The 13,772-nt window shown below is 38.4% G+C and overlaps 2 protein-coding genes across 2 annotated transcripts; both read right to left on the reverse strand.

Annotated features, from left to right (window-relative positions):
* Positions 1–4,251: 4,251 nt before the first annotated feature.
* Positions 4,252–8,139, reverse strand: LOC116416899. Its single transcript, XM_031927165.1, has one exon. The coding sequence runs from the start codon at positions 8,137–8,139 to the stop codon at positions 4,252–4,254; it is 3,888 nt and encodes a 1,295-aa protein (XP_031783025.1).
* Positions 8,140–8,175: 36 nt separating this feature from the next.
* LOC116416900 lies at positions 8,176–9,504 on the reverse strand. The gene has a single exon (XM_031927166.1). The coding sequence runs from the start codon at positions 9,502–9,504 to the stop codon at positions 8,176–8,178; it is 1,329 nt and encodes a 442-aa protein (XP_031783026.1).
* Positions 9,505–13,772: the final 4,268 nt, after the last annotated feature.

The following is a 13,772-nucleotide window of genomic DNA, read 5'->3' on the forward strand; positions in this document are numbered from 1 at the left end:
AATATTTCCAATTTGACAAAATAAATATTCGTATTTTGAAAAACAGCGGAAAATTCCGGGATCGGTACACAGCTGCAAGCGTGCGTATTTCCCAAAACTGTCCCTGCAATAAAAAAAAATGTCCGAGCCTCGTAGGCTGTCTTAATTACGGTCGCTCAAGATGCTGCCGATATCTTAGGCAAACGCAGCTGCTCGTCATAAAATTGCGCTTTGTCCGTCGCGCTGAAAACTTTCTCGTACCGAATAATGCGCAGAAAAACTTTACTATTGCTATTGTAGTGCATCCTCTGATGCCTCTCGCTGATGCGCGCAGCTCAAGAGGTTTATGATAGGGCTATCTGTCCCTCGCTTTCTTTCTTCAGGCCCGCATCTCCGAATTTGCTCTGGACGAGCGTCACGTACGCATTTATGTTTTAAAAATTAAAGTTTAAAAATTTTTTTAAATATTGAAAAAACCGCACGACGTGACATTAGCGCACGCGTATCAGCAAATCGAACTGGATGAACAGTCAAAAAACTTGACTACAACAATGACACATAAGGGTCTGTACCGATATAATAGACTACCATACGGGATAGCGTCAGTTCACGGATTATTTCAGAGGGAAATGGAGAAAGTTTTAAGTGGAATTGAGGGCGTAGAAACGTATTTCAACGATGTTTTCGTGTCGGGGACATCGCGCGAGGAGCACGATAAAAGATTGCTCGCAGTTTTAAGTCGTTTTCAAGAAAGTGGATTAACACTTAAAACAGTAAAATGTGAATTTGCAAAGAATGGAGTTCAATTATTAGAATACCAGTTAGACGAAAACGGGTTAAGTATCGCGAGGAGTAATTGATGCAATCATCAATATGAAAGCTCCGTCAAATGTAAAAGAACTGCAATCTTTTATTGGCGCTCTCACGTATAATGCTAGATTTATAAAAAAATTATGCTATTTTAATGAGCCCGTTATACGAGTTACTGAGAAAAGGACTCTCCATATAATGTATCTTGTTAATGCTAATCTCTACTGAAATCAGATAAGTTTTACTTCTGCTTTATCGATGGTACAATTTCTAGTAACTCAAGAGCGACATTGCTATATATGTGTAAATATGTTTTTGCTTTTATTATTTACAGCTGCAGTCAGCAGTTGGAGTGGATTTCTCGTCAGCAATTTAGAGGGCAACTATGACTTTTAAAGAAAATGGTCATTACTTCAGATCAAATATACATATGTGTGTGTGTGTATAATTATGTACATGTGTGTATGCGTGTGCGTTAACGAGGAAATCAGTATACATGCGTTACAAAAAATATGGTGTGCACCAAGGGCTAAGTCGGCTTTTTGGCCTCGTGTGGTTGCAGTACTCGTCTGCGGCACGTAACCACCCTCGCCTTTGGTTCAGGCCACCTCGCCTTGACTCATATTGCAAACTCCACACTCAGCTTAAAAAACCCACTTTACGCACTTGGTACACAATATACTATTATGAATATTGTAAAATAATGCTGAGTAATATGCCTTGAAAAGATTATAAAAATGTATTAAAATATTTTATCAATATGTTGCTTTTGCCAAATAAAAAAGGTATCTGCATAATATTTATAAAATATTTTAAAATCTTGAAAAAAAAAAATGTATCAAAATCTCATAATTTAATATTTATTTTACTTGCCTTCTAAAATATGTTTGAAAATTATTATTTTTAAATGTTTTTAACATTTTTTATAATATTTTATTCCTATATATTTTCGTGAACCAAATTAAAATGTTTCTAACAAATAATTATGAAAATGTTTTTAGATACATTTAATAACGATTTATGTACACATTTAGATAAAATATGAATGCAAAATTACAAAATCTTTGAAAGAATGTATCAAACTCTTGTAGTTATATATTTATTCAAAATATTTTACTACCCTTTTGAAATATGCTTAAAAATATTATTTTTAATTTTTTATAATATTTTATCTCAATTTTTTTTGTGAACGAAATTAAAATGTATCTCAGCAATATTTACAAAATATATCATTAATATTATTATAAAATATTTAAAAATATACGAATCTTTTAAAATATTGTGGAAATTTAGGTAAATTGGAATCAGTCAGTTTATACCCGTGACTTGTTAAAATAGAATTGATATGTTTCAGTGAGGTATTTTCACCTATGTCTTAAGTTAACGATGGACTGTAAAAATATGCTTTATATTTTTTAAATACTTCTTTAATATTTACCGGGTGATGAAATACGCATATATAACCAAACAGGTTACACAGAGCTTTAGGAAATTCAACCTTGATTTCTTCTTCTCAGCATTTCTTCCATTCTTAATCAAGATTGAGCCCCTTTTATATGTAATAATAATAATCTTAAAAAAAATCTTTCACGATCCTTCGGATCTCCAAAGTACATTCTGCTTATAATTGGCTTCCAAACTTTTTTTCTTGGTGTCCATTTCTTTGTTTTTTTATTAAAAACGTAAAAATATGGTATATCAACATACAAGTACTGTCTAGCTCGCGGATCGTTTGCATTTAGTTCAAACCATGCAGTCAAAGTTGGGTTTAAGTTTTTATTAATCAACTCTTCTTCTGATCCTTCCTTAAAGAATACAAACTGTTGATTACAACTGCTTTTTAAATCCACAGCTAATCGGTAAATTACATATGATAAAACGAACATTGCATATTGCAGTAGACGATACATTGCTTCTGGAGGGCTTACATATCTTGTAATTTAAATATTGTTCTATTTCATCAGAGTTGAAATTTTCTTCTTCGCATTCGTTTCCAGTATTACCTTGACTCATTATTATAAATACACAATCATATCCCTTATAACAATATTTAAATAAATATTTGACACATTGAATAGTTAAACATACTTCAACATTAATATGTGAAGAAATTGCAAAATAATTTCTTCATCAAAAAAAGAAGTTATTTCGCGAAGTCTTTGTTTGCCTTGAGAGCAGACAAGACCGAATTAAGTTTTTAGCTATATTGAGATTCGAATGATTTTATTATTACTGATTTTACGATTTTCACTGATTTTAATATTTTTGAGGGAAGTTAAATAAAATAACACTTTTTATGGGAAAAAGTCCGCAGACATAAAAAACCCAATTTATTAAGAAGAACACAAGAAAAAAAACGTTGATTAAGAATACAAAACTGCGAGTGAAGTCGACACAAAGAAAAACGCCGTTGAGCGCGCACGCAACACGCGGTACACGCAAATCACACATTCACATGCACACACGATTGTTCAATTTTATTGTTGCTGTCACAGTTTGACAAAAGAAAAGAAAACCGAACGTGGGTCGGTTGATGAACGCAACACGCGACTCGTGGGGTCCCGTATATACGTCGCTAGGCCACAACAAAGGCAAACCGCTCGTGGGTCGGTTATGAATAAAATGCGATTTAATTGAATATTAAACTCGCGATATTAGTTTGAACTTTATAATCGTAATCGCGTAAAGCAAAGTCAACAACGAGGAAGACTTCCGCTCGTTGGAATGGCTGTCGACTGACTGACTGGCATGCACCCGCACGGGAAGATGTCAAAAAACGTGGCGCGAATGCGCGCGCAAGAACGAAGCGCCCGGCAGGTGCTGCCACCACCTCGTGAGCCGTGTTGCGACGCAACATACTCCCGGGGAAGATTGCAGAATCGGAGTTATAATTTTACGAGATGACGCAAATAGAGTTCAAAAAAGATACAAGCAACGCTTAATTAATCGCAACATGAAGTTTATAACTAATTATATCGACGAACAATAACATATTTACGAACGTTAAACTTACATTTTAACGCTAATCTTGATTTTACTTGACAAGGAACAGACTAGACAAGTAAAAGATCAGTTTCCTTTGGAGTGACTGATCTGTTGATCACAGATGATTATCCTAATGAACAATATTTACAAGAGATAGCTTAAACCTATGAAGATAAAATACTACTTAATAACTAGAGGGAACCTCAACCATCTTGAAACCTAATACCCGAATTTTCCGTATTAAGCATCGCGTCGCAAAAGCCAAGCTTCGCGCTTGACTCCTGAGCTTCTGGCAGTAGAAATTCCGGATCTACTTCTCGCGGGCCAGGTATATAAGGTGCTACACAGAATACGACGTGGCTCAACTCGTTTATGGCAAGCCAAATCGCGCACATCTGTGGCAAAAATCGGCATTACAAAACGACGCTAATGGTGAGGTTCCGATGCGGTCGCTAACGGTCATAACAATTTGCTAATCTAAGTCGTGGGAAGAATACACAAACGGGTGATGTTACGCTTGTAGATGCCGGTTGAAGTCTTGACAGAAGCTACTCGAGCGATGCCGTCACTCCCAGGATGTACCTCGACGATCACACCCAGTGGCCATCTTGAACAATAGGTGATATCGTCCATTAGAATCACCACCGATCCAACGATGAGTTCCGCAGTAGAGTCATGCCATTTTTGGCGGGTTTGCAATTCATGCAGGTACTCCTTATGCCATTTATTCCAGAAGTCCTGGCGCATTTTGGTAAGGAATTTGTACGTCGAGAGTCGATTGCCTGGAACTGAAAAGACAGATTTTTCTGGTAAGACATTGAATGGACGTCCTACTAATAGATGAGCAGGAGTAATGGACACAGGATCGTTGGGGTCAGTAGAAAGCGAACAGAGAGGACGAGAATTGAGGATTGCCTCAATTTGGATGAGAAGAGTGTTAATCTGTTCGTAAGTGAGTTTCTGATCCTTGAGAACACGCTTAAGATGGTGTTTGAAGCTTTTGACAGCTGCTTCCCAAATACCTCCGAAATGAGGAGACAGAGGTGGATTGAAATGCCACTCTATCCGTTTGGCAATGGCATAAGTGCCTATTGTCTTTCGAAATTCTGGAGTTTCAAAAAGATCATAAACTTCACGAAGTTCGTTACTAGCCCCAACGAAATTAGTGCCATTGTCCGAATAAACATGTTCGGGGACTCCTCTGCGGCTGATGAACCGATCAAAGGCAGCCATGAAACCTTCAGAGGAAAGATCGGTCGCCAGTTCGATATGTACGGCCTTACAAGCTAGACACACAAAAACGCAGCCATAGGTTTTGATGAACGACCTATTTCGATCCTTTTTTTCTTTGATTAAGATTGGACCAAAGAAATCTACTCCTACATGAGAGAAAGCTGGCGATTCATTTATTCGAGTCTTGGGTAGATCGGCCATTTGAGCATGAACGATTGTTGGCCGTTGACGAATACACTCCACACAATGTCTAACAACATTCCGCACTTGGTTTTTTCCATTGAGAATCCAATACTTCGATCTGATGGAAGAAAGAGTGGATTGAATTCCAGCGTGGAGATTGACACGATGAACCTGGCGGATAATCATATCTGTAACCGGATGTTTACTAGGAAGTAAAACTGGATGTTTTTGATTGTATGGAAGATCCGACAATTTCAAACGACCCCCTACCCGAAGTAACTTGTCGTCTTTGATAAAAGGATGTAAACTGCCTAACCAAGTTTTGAGATTGGGAAATTTTTTCAATTGACGAATTTCAATTGAAAAATTTTCGGATTGAACCATGAATATGATTTGATCTTCTGAATTTAATAATTCAGAGACCTCCAATGGTCGGATCAACTGGAGAATCTTGGAAATCCTATCCTTCGATTCGGAGATCTCTGGGAACAACCGTTCTGGTTTCTTTTGAGATCTGATTCGTTTCCAACGCAGAATAAAAGCAACAACCCTCACAAATCGTTCAAAACTCGAGAAACGCAAATAGATTTCGCTGTATGCAGGCTTGGTAAGAAAACAACCAGCCCTTTTGAGACCTAGAGTTACCGATGAGCAAGGAGTGGATGATTCAGGCCATTCTCCTTCGGGAAGACGTAACCAATCAGGACCAGAATTCCACAAAGAATTAGCTAGAAATTCAGATGGTAATTGGCCTCTGGAAAGTGAGTCAGCTGGATTGTCTTCAGACTTAACATGTCGCCAATGCACGATGTCTGGTAACGATTGGATGTACGATACCCGATTAGCCTCGAAAGTTTGCAATACGTGAGGAGATTTCTTTAACCAAAAGAGAACGATGGTTGAATCGGACCAAAGGTAGATCTGATCAATGGAAAAATGGAGTTGAGATTTAGACTCAGAAAGGAGCTTTCGAAGAACTACAGCCGCGCTGAGTTCTAGCTTAGGAATGGTAAGTCCCTTCAGAGAAGCCACTCTAGATTTATTGCAAAGCAATCGAATAGAGACATGTCCAAGAGCGTCAGATGATTTGACAAATAGACATGCTCCGTATCCAGAAATACAAGCATCGCAAAATCCATGAAGCTCGCTCCTAATGGGATTCGCAATCAAAATTGTGCGAGGAATTGAGAATTCCGTAAGAAGAGGCAACTGAATAGAAAACGAATGCCATTTGGTATAGACATCCTGAGAAAGAGATTCATCCCAATTTACCTTAGATTTCCAACAGTCTTGCATCAACACCTTAGCATACAAGATAATTGGTCCTAACAATCCAAGAGGATCAAAGATCTTGGATATCTCTGATAGGAGCCTTCGCTTGGTCACAGTAGTCTCGTTATCCATTTTTACAACTGTATATTTTAATTGGTCATTCTCGGAATCCCAAATGATTCCCAGCGTTTTCTGGATTGGAGTCTCTTTGACCATGTGATCCAACTCGAAAACTCCTGAATCTATTTTGTCCAAAATAGATCGATGGTTCGATGCCCATTTTCGAATCAGAAAACCGCCTCGACGCAGCAACGCAATCATTTCGTCACGAATGGCTAAAATCTCCTCGAACGAATCCGCTCCGGATACAAAGTCGTCGACGTAAAAGTCGCGAATAAGCAATTTGCTAGCTCGAGGAAAATCCTTCGCTTCATCGTGAGCGAGTTGATGAATTGTGCGTATTGCTAAGAAAGGGGCAGCAGCCATGCCAAAAGTGACGGTATTTAATGCCCAAGTTCTCAATTTTCCTGTTTTTGGATCAGGCCAAAGTACCTTTTGGAATTTTCGATCTTCTGGATGGACAAGAATTTGACGGTACATCTTTTCGATGTCCGCTGTTACAACGAATAGATGGCTACGAAAACGTAAAACTTGCTCGAAGATGGTGTTTTGAATAGTGGGACCCACAAGGAGAATATCATTAAGCGAAATGCCTGTCGAAGTTTTAGAGGAAGCATCGAAAACAACCCTATACTGCGTGGTTTCGCTGGACTCCTTGACCACAACGTGATGAGGCAGATAACAGCCGTCTTCGGTGTCGTCATTAGGAGTCATATGACCTAAAGTGATGTATTCTTCCATAACTTTGTAATAGTCAGCCTTTAACTTAGGATCTTTCTCGAACCTTCGTTCAAGAGAATAATAACGACGAAGGGCCTGTGATCGAGAACTACCTAACTCAAACTTGTTGTCCTTAAAGGGTAAGCGAACCGTGTATCTACCGGAGACAGGGTCACGAGTGGTGTGAGCGACGTAATGCTCTTCGCAAGCTATTTCTTCCCGAGATCTTACGGGTTCATTAGGAAATTCTTCGATTTGCCAAAAACGTTCGAGAAGTTTGTCCACTTTAACGATGTTACATGAAGCTTGTTTTGAAGAAGTAAGCGGGTCTACACCTCCAGCTACTAACCATCCTAACCTAGTTTTTTGTAGGATGATCTCCGATCGAGTTTCCTCGTTACGCAATTTAATCTGTCCTACCGCAAAGGTGGACAAAGTAGTTTTAGAAGCAAGGAGCAGATCGATGGGTTTAGGCAAATGAAACTGAGGATCGGCGAGTTGAATATGTTTCGGGATGTCAAAACGATCGCGAGGAAAAGCTTCGTTAGGCACGGCTTCTGCGATATTCGGAACTAGCAAAAGGTGTAAATTAGCTTGAAATTTGTTATAACTCGATTGCAAAGTAGTTGAAATTTGACTCTTTGAAACAGTGCACAGTTGGTCAACTGCTCCTATGTTAACGAGGCAAGAATGTTCTATTAAATTTAATTTTTTAGCAAATTTTTCTGAAACTAGATTTACGTTGGAACAGGTATCAAGCAGAGCACGTGCCACGATAAAATTTCCTCGAAAATCTTGAATCTTGACAACAGCAGTTGTCATCAATTGAGAGTCCATGGGAAAAGCAACAGAAGTATATGTGTATCCATGGAGTCATGATTGAGGATTCGAAGAATTAGGAACCTCTTTAGTTGAAGATTCAGAAGTCTTTGACGCCTCTGGCGCCTTCGACGACTGCGATCCAGAACCCTTATCATTGTGGAGTTTTGTGTGATGAGCCTTCGAACACTTCTTGCAACGGTGTTCACTCTTGCATGGAAAAGGATGTTTTCCGAGACAATTGCGGCACACCTTATTGCTGTTTACGAATTTCCATCGTTCTGAAACGGACAGCTTCTCAAAATCAACACATCTGAATAAATTGTGTTCGCCCTTGCATTTTGGACAAGTGATTTGAGAAGCTTGAGAAGTTGAAGACACTCCAGAAGTGACCAGAGAACGAGCGTTCTGTTTCGGGTTCTTAGAATGCGATTGCGGAACGGCTTCCCCAGAACGTTTTCTGCTATTGGGAGCAGTCGAAGAAGTGCCATGCAGAGATTGCAGTTTGAACACTGTATTGTCAATAAACTTGAGAAGATCTTCCAACTTAAGGAAAGCATTGGGTTCTAGTCTATCTTGCCATCTACTAGAAACTGCAGGAGGTAGACACCTCTCTATTATCCTAACAACTAAATCTTCGCTAGGCGCTCTTCCCAAGCGCTCAAGAATATTGAGACGTTGGCGAACGTTGTCCACCAGAGATGACAAATCCTCATCGCACGCCTTCTGCAAGCGAGGAAGATCTAACAGAGCATCTAAATGTTGATTAGCGACGATACGCTTTTGATCGTAAAAACTGAGAAGACTGGTCCAAGCCTTCTGATAATCGGCTTCACACGGATCGTAATGGGACACCTTTGCTAAAGCCGCTCCTGTGAGCAGAGAAAACAACTGACCGGCCTTCACGGCATCCGATATGTCCGTACGAGTATGGACGAGCGTGGTGAATTTGCTCTTGAAATGGGACCAAGTTTCACGATTACCGTCAAACATAGGCAGTGATACCTGAGGAATTTTGGGAAGAGCCTGATGCTCCGCGAGAACGATTGTACTCGCATTCAGAGTGGAATTCGCAATTGGGATTGGCGGATCAACACTCCGTTGAAGTTTCTCAACAGCAGCTCCAACCTCAAAATAACGATCAGAGAGATCGGGAAACGAACCTATCGAAGGATTGTCGGGATTTAACTGGGAAAGTTCATCATTGTACTTCATGTACTCCTTGTGTAATGAAGACAAAATATCCAACCTTAACTTAGCATTGGTTGCCTCTGGGTTGGCACCCTTGACATAAGTTTCGACTCTCGCTATTTGAGATTCGAGTGACTTATATTTTTGTTGAATGTATGCAACACGCTTGCTTTGGTCAGCAGTGAGAGACATTGTTGAAAAATATGAATGTAACCAAAAAAGGAAAATAAACTTTTAAATAACGTAAAAAGCTAGTTATACGAAAAAATTGCTTGGCCTTTAGATTACACAAAATGATTTTAATTTACTGAAGTTACTCTAGTCCAAGCAAAGGAATAAATTCAAGAACTTGATTAATTATTATAAAAAATTTAAATTATAACGAAGTGAAAGGATGATACAAGGCAATAAAAAATAAAAAAAAAAAAACTTTATAAAATTCAATTAAATTGACCAAGAAAAGATAACTAATTGCGAATCGTTATTTTCGAATAACGAAGCAACGCAATGTCCTAATAAATTTCCGAAACCGTGGAGAAAACGATTCCGGAAAACAAAATATAATAATCGGATAACTATTCGAAAAAACGCTTGCGGAAAACTCAAACGAATGCAAGTATATGATTAATAGAGGCGAGAGAATTGAAACAAAAACTTATCTTAATCACAATCCTGGACATCCTTCACGACGAGATGGCCAGCTGGGTGGAGAGGTGACCTGGTCGTGGAGTGACGGCGGCAAGACAATGATGATGTTGATAGAGTTGGATGACGTCACGCTCGACGAAACTTTCGGCCCTTTATGACGCGAGAGTTTTTCGCAGAATCGCCACCGATACACCGGTTGCCACGCGCACAACGGGTCGGCACTTGTTTGTGTGACGTCACTCGCGAACGATAGTGAGGAAAGACCTCACAGGAGGCACCATGAAGAAATTGCAAAATAATTTCTTCATCAAAAAAAGAAGTTATTTCGCGAAGTCTTTGTTTGCCTTGAGAGCAGACAAGACCGAATTAAGTTTTTAGCTATATTGAGATTCGAATGATTTTATTATTACTGATTTTACGATTTTCACTGATTTTAATATTTTTGAGGGAAGTTAAATAAAATAACACTTTTTATGGGAAAAAGTCCGCAGACATAAAAAACCCAATTTATTAAGAAGAACACAAGAAAAAAAACGTTGATTAAGAATACAAAACTGCGAGTGAAGTCGACACAAAGAAAAACGCCGTTGAGCGCGCACGCAACACGCGGTACACGCAAATCACACATTCACATGCACACACGATTGTTCAATTTTATTGTTGCTGTCACAGTTTGACAAAAGAAAAGAAAACCGAACGTGGGTCGGTTGATGAACGCAACACGCGACTCGTGGGGTCCCGTATATACGTCGCTAGGCCACAACAAAGGCAAACCGCTCGTGGGTCGGTTATGAATAAAATGCGATTTAATTGAATATTAAACTCGCGATATTAGTTTGAACTTTATAATCGTAATCGCGTAAAGCAAAGTCAACAACGAGGAAGACTTCCGCTCGTTGGAATGGCTGTCGACTGACTGACTGGCATGCACCCGCACGGGAAGATGTCAAAAAACGTGGCGCGAATGCGCGCGCAAGAACGAAGCGCCCGGCAGGTGCTGCCACCACCTCGTGAGCCGTGTTGCGACGCAACAATATGACAATTGAATTTTAACAATAAATACGGGTGTATGGAACTACAAATCGATTATGAGCTATATTGTTTTTATTGAATCGAATTTGTTTTCCATTGTTACTTCGTCGATAAAAGGGATATCCAGTATTATTAGAGGTAGTTTACTAATTAAACTATTTCGGAAAGTTTTTGGTATACTTTTTATTGTTTTGCTATCCATACACGGTGAATTTAAGTTATTTTCACCACAATGGCCATGTATCATTGATTGCTTAACGATATTATGTAACCTTGGATATTTCATTTAATCAGGTATTTCTGAAATTATAACTTTATCAACATCATCTGCATTGTTCAGTTTATGATTTTTATGAATGACAGCAAACAAGTGTCCTTTATTTTAAGTAGTCCTTTATTACACCGTGCTTTATCGTCTAAGCGTAGCAAAGACGCTAATCTCACGGTGCCGTAAAGGACTGCTTATGTCACGAATAGTCGTGGCATAGCGGACTTGTTAGAGCAGGCAGATGCTATAAAATAGTATACGATACTTGGAACCTAAGTTGGCATTTTATTGCACGGTGCTGCGGTATCTAACTACGCGCCGTGTAATAGAGTGCCACTTAGTTCACACGTATCGTAATGTACTATTAATAATTCATTAACTTTTGCATTAAAAACTTTTGCTACTAAATCAGGTCTATCAATAGTTGATTCATTTTTTCTCAAATTTTGTTGTCATCGTTACTTTTATTTTTTAAATGATTTATGACACCTTTGTATAAATCTGTCCTTAAATGGTGTTGAATTTTATTTTAAAAAATAATTGTGAACCTTCAACTTTTACCCAAGTATCAACAATGTATTGTCGAGTAAATTTTTCTAAATTTAAGTAAGGAATAAAATTGTTTCTGATGCTGAATTTATGACAATAAAATTGTAGCATTAAAATATTGTTTTTGTTATTTTTCATATTGGGCATCCATCCAAAACCTCTATTAGGATACATAAGTGAATATAACACAGGATCACAATTTACTATTGTACGATATATTATTAGGTGCTCTATGTTTTAAATATATACATACATCTCAATCTTCTGGTGGTTAACCATTTTCACCTACAAATACCACAGCTACTTTATTGCGTTATATCTACGTTTATCATGATTAGAATTGCGTGGTAAATACATTATAATATCATTTACTATTAAACTTAACGTTGTTGTTTTACAAACAATTTTTGTTCTTCCATTTTTACTTCGTGCATCATTTTGTATAATTTAGCGTATATGTTTACATGGAAATTATCTAATTCCTTTCATACATTGAAAAACATGACATTAGTTTGTAATAGTGATTGCGAGGTGATTTTATTATCGATGATGTATAGTTGCCATATAATTTGCCCATATCTTCTGGCTTCGTTTTCATCTAGATGTAAGGTATAAATATTGTGGTAAATTTGACCACTTATTCTAATAACTTGAGGGCCTTTTCCGAAAAGAGCGTCAAATCTAGCTCCAAAATTCGAGAAGGCAAGTGCATTTTTATATCAAGTGGCGCGGCAGCGCCACGAAGGCGAGTTTAAGAAGCAGGCGAAGCCGCGGTGCCCGTGACACTATTTACTTCTATATTGGTGTTCGAATTTTTCTTTATACAAAAAAAAAAAAAAAAAAAAAATACTTATAATTACTGTTAGTAAGGTTTTTTGGCTTATTAGAATGTTTTCTAAGCTAAACAATGATTTTCAAAGAAAATATTAGTGAAAAGGCTGCTTATTTTTATAATATGTGAGTGTATAATCCACAAATGCTAAAATCACGTTTTTTTTTCAGCCCAAAATGTGTTAGGACCGTTAAGTTAGCCGCAAGAAGTGTTAGGACCGTGAAGTTGGCCGCACAGCTATATACCTATGGGAATTGCTTTCTCAAGAAAATATAATAATATATTACGATATTTAGAATTAAGAGGTTGCCGGTGCATACTCTGCGTTCTGGAGCAGTAACAGTAACTAGCTTGCCAGGGTAGCCGATGATAAGATTCAGGTTTTGTTCGGTATCTTGGTATAAAAATCAATTAAGTATGGTGTCTAGGTGTACAGGGTGGCTGATGACGACGTCTAGGTAGTGCGCTCTATGGTTTTTAATGTCTAGGTAGTGTCTAGGTGAAACAATCATACGAGGGCGGTGTCTAGGTATACAGGGTGGCCAATAACAAGGTCTAGGTTGTGCGCTCCGGGATTTTTGGTGTATAGGTGTAAAAATCATTCAAGGGCGGTGTCTAGATGTACAGGGTGGCCAATTACGACGTCTAGATAGTTCGCCCCGTGGTTTGTGATGTTTATAAGTAAAAATCATTTAAGGGCGGTGTCTAGGTATACAGGGTGACCGATGACGAGGTCTAGGTGGAGCGCTCTATGGTTTTTGGTGTCCAGGTGTAAAAATCATTTGAACGCGGTGTCCAGGTGTACAGGGTGGCCGATGATGACGTCTAGGTAGTTCGCCCCGTGGTTTTTGGTGTCTAGGTGTAAAAATTATTTAAACGCGGTGTCTAGGTGTACAGAGTGGCCGATGACGAGGTCTAGGTAGTATGCCCCGCGGTTTTTGGTATCTAGGTGTAGAAATAATTTGAGGGTGGTGTATATTAGAACAATTAGTGATTTCACGTTAGTGATAAAAATGTTACAAAAAAGCTGTGGTCGAAAGGTGCTAAAGATGCCACTATTTTATTTTTACGACGTCGAATATGAAATACTCAAAAAAATTTACTAAAAAGGATTGAAATCTCTAAAAAAAA

The sequence above is a fragment of the Nasonia vitripennis genome (genome assembly GCF_009193385.2).
Source record: "Nasonia vitripennis strain AsymCx chromosome 3 unlocalized genomic scaffold, Nvit_psr_1.1 chr3_random0013, whole genome shotgun sequence".
Classification (NCBI taxonomy): Eukaryota; Metazoa; Arthropoda; class Insecta; order Hymenoptera; family Pteromalidae; genus Nasonia; species Nasonia vitripennis.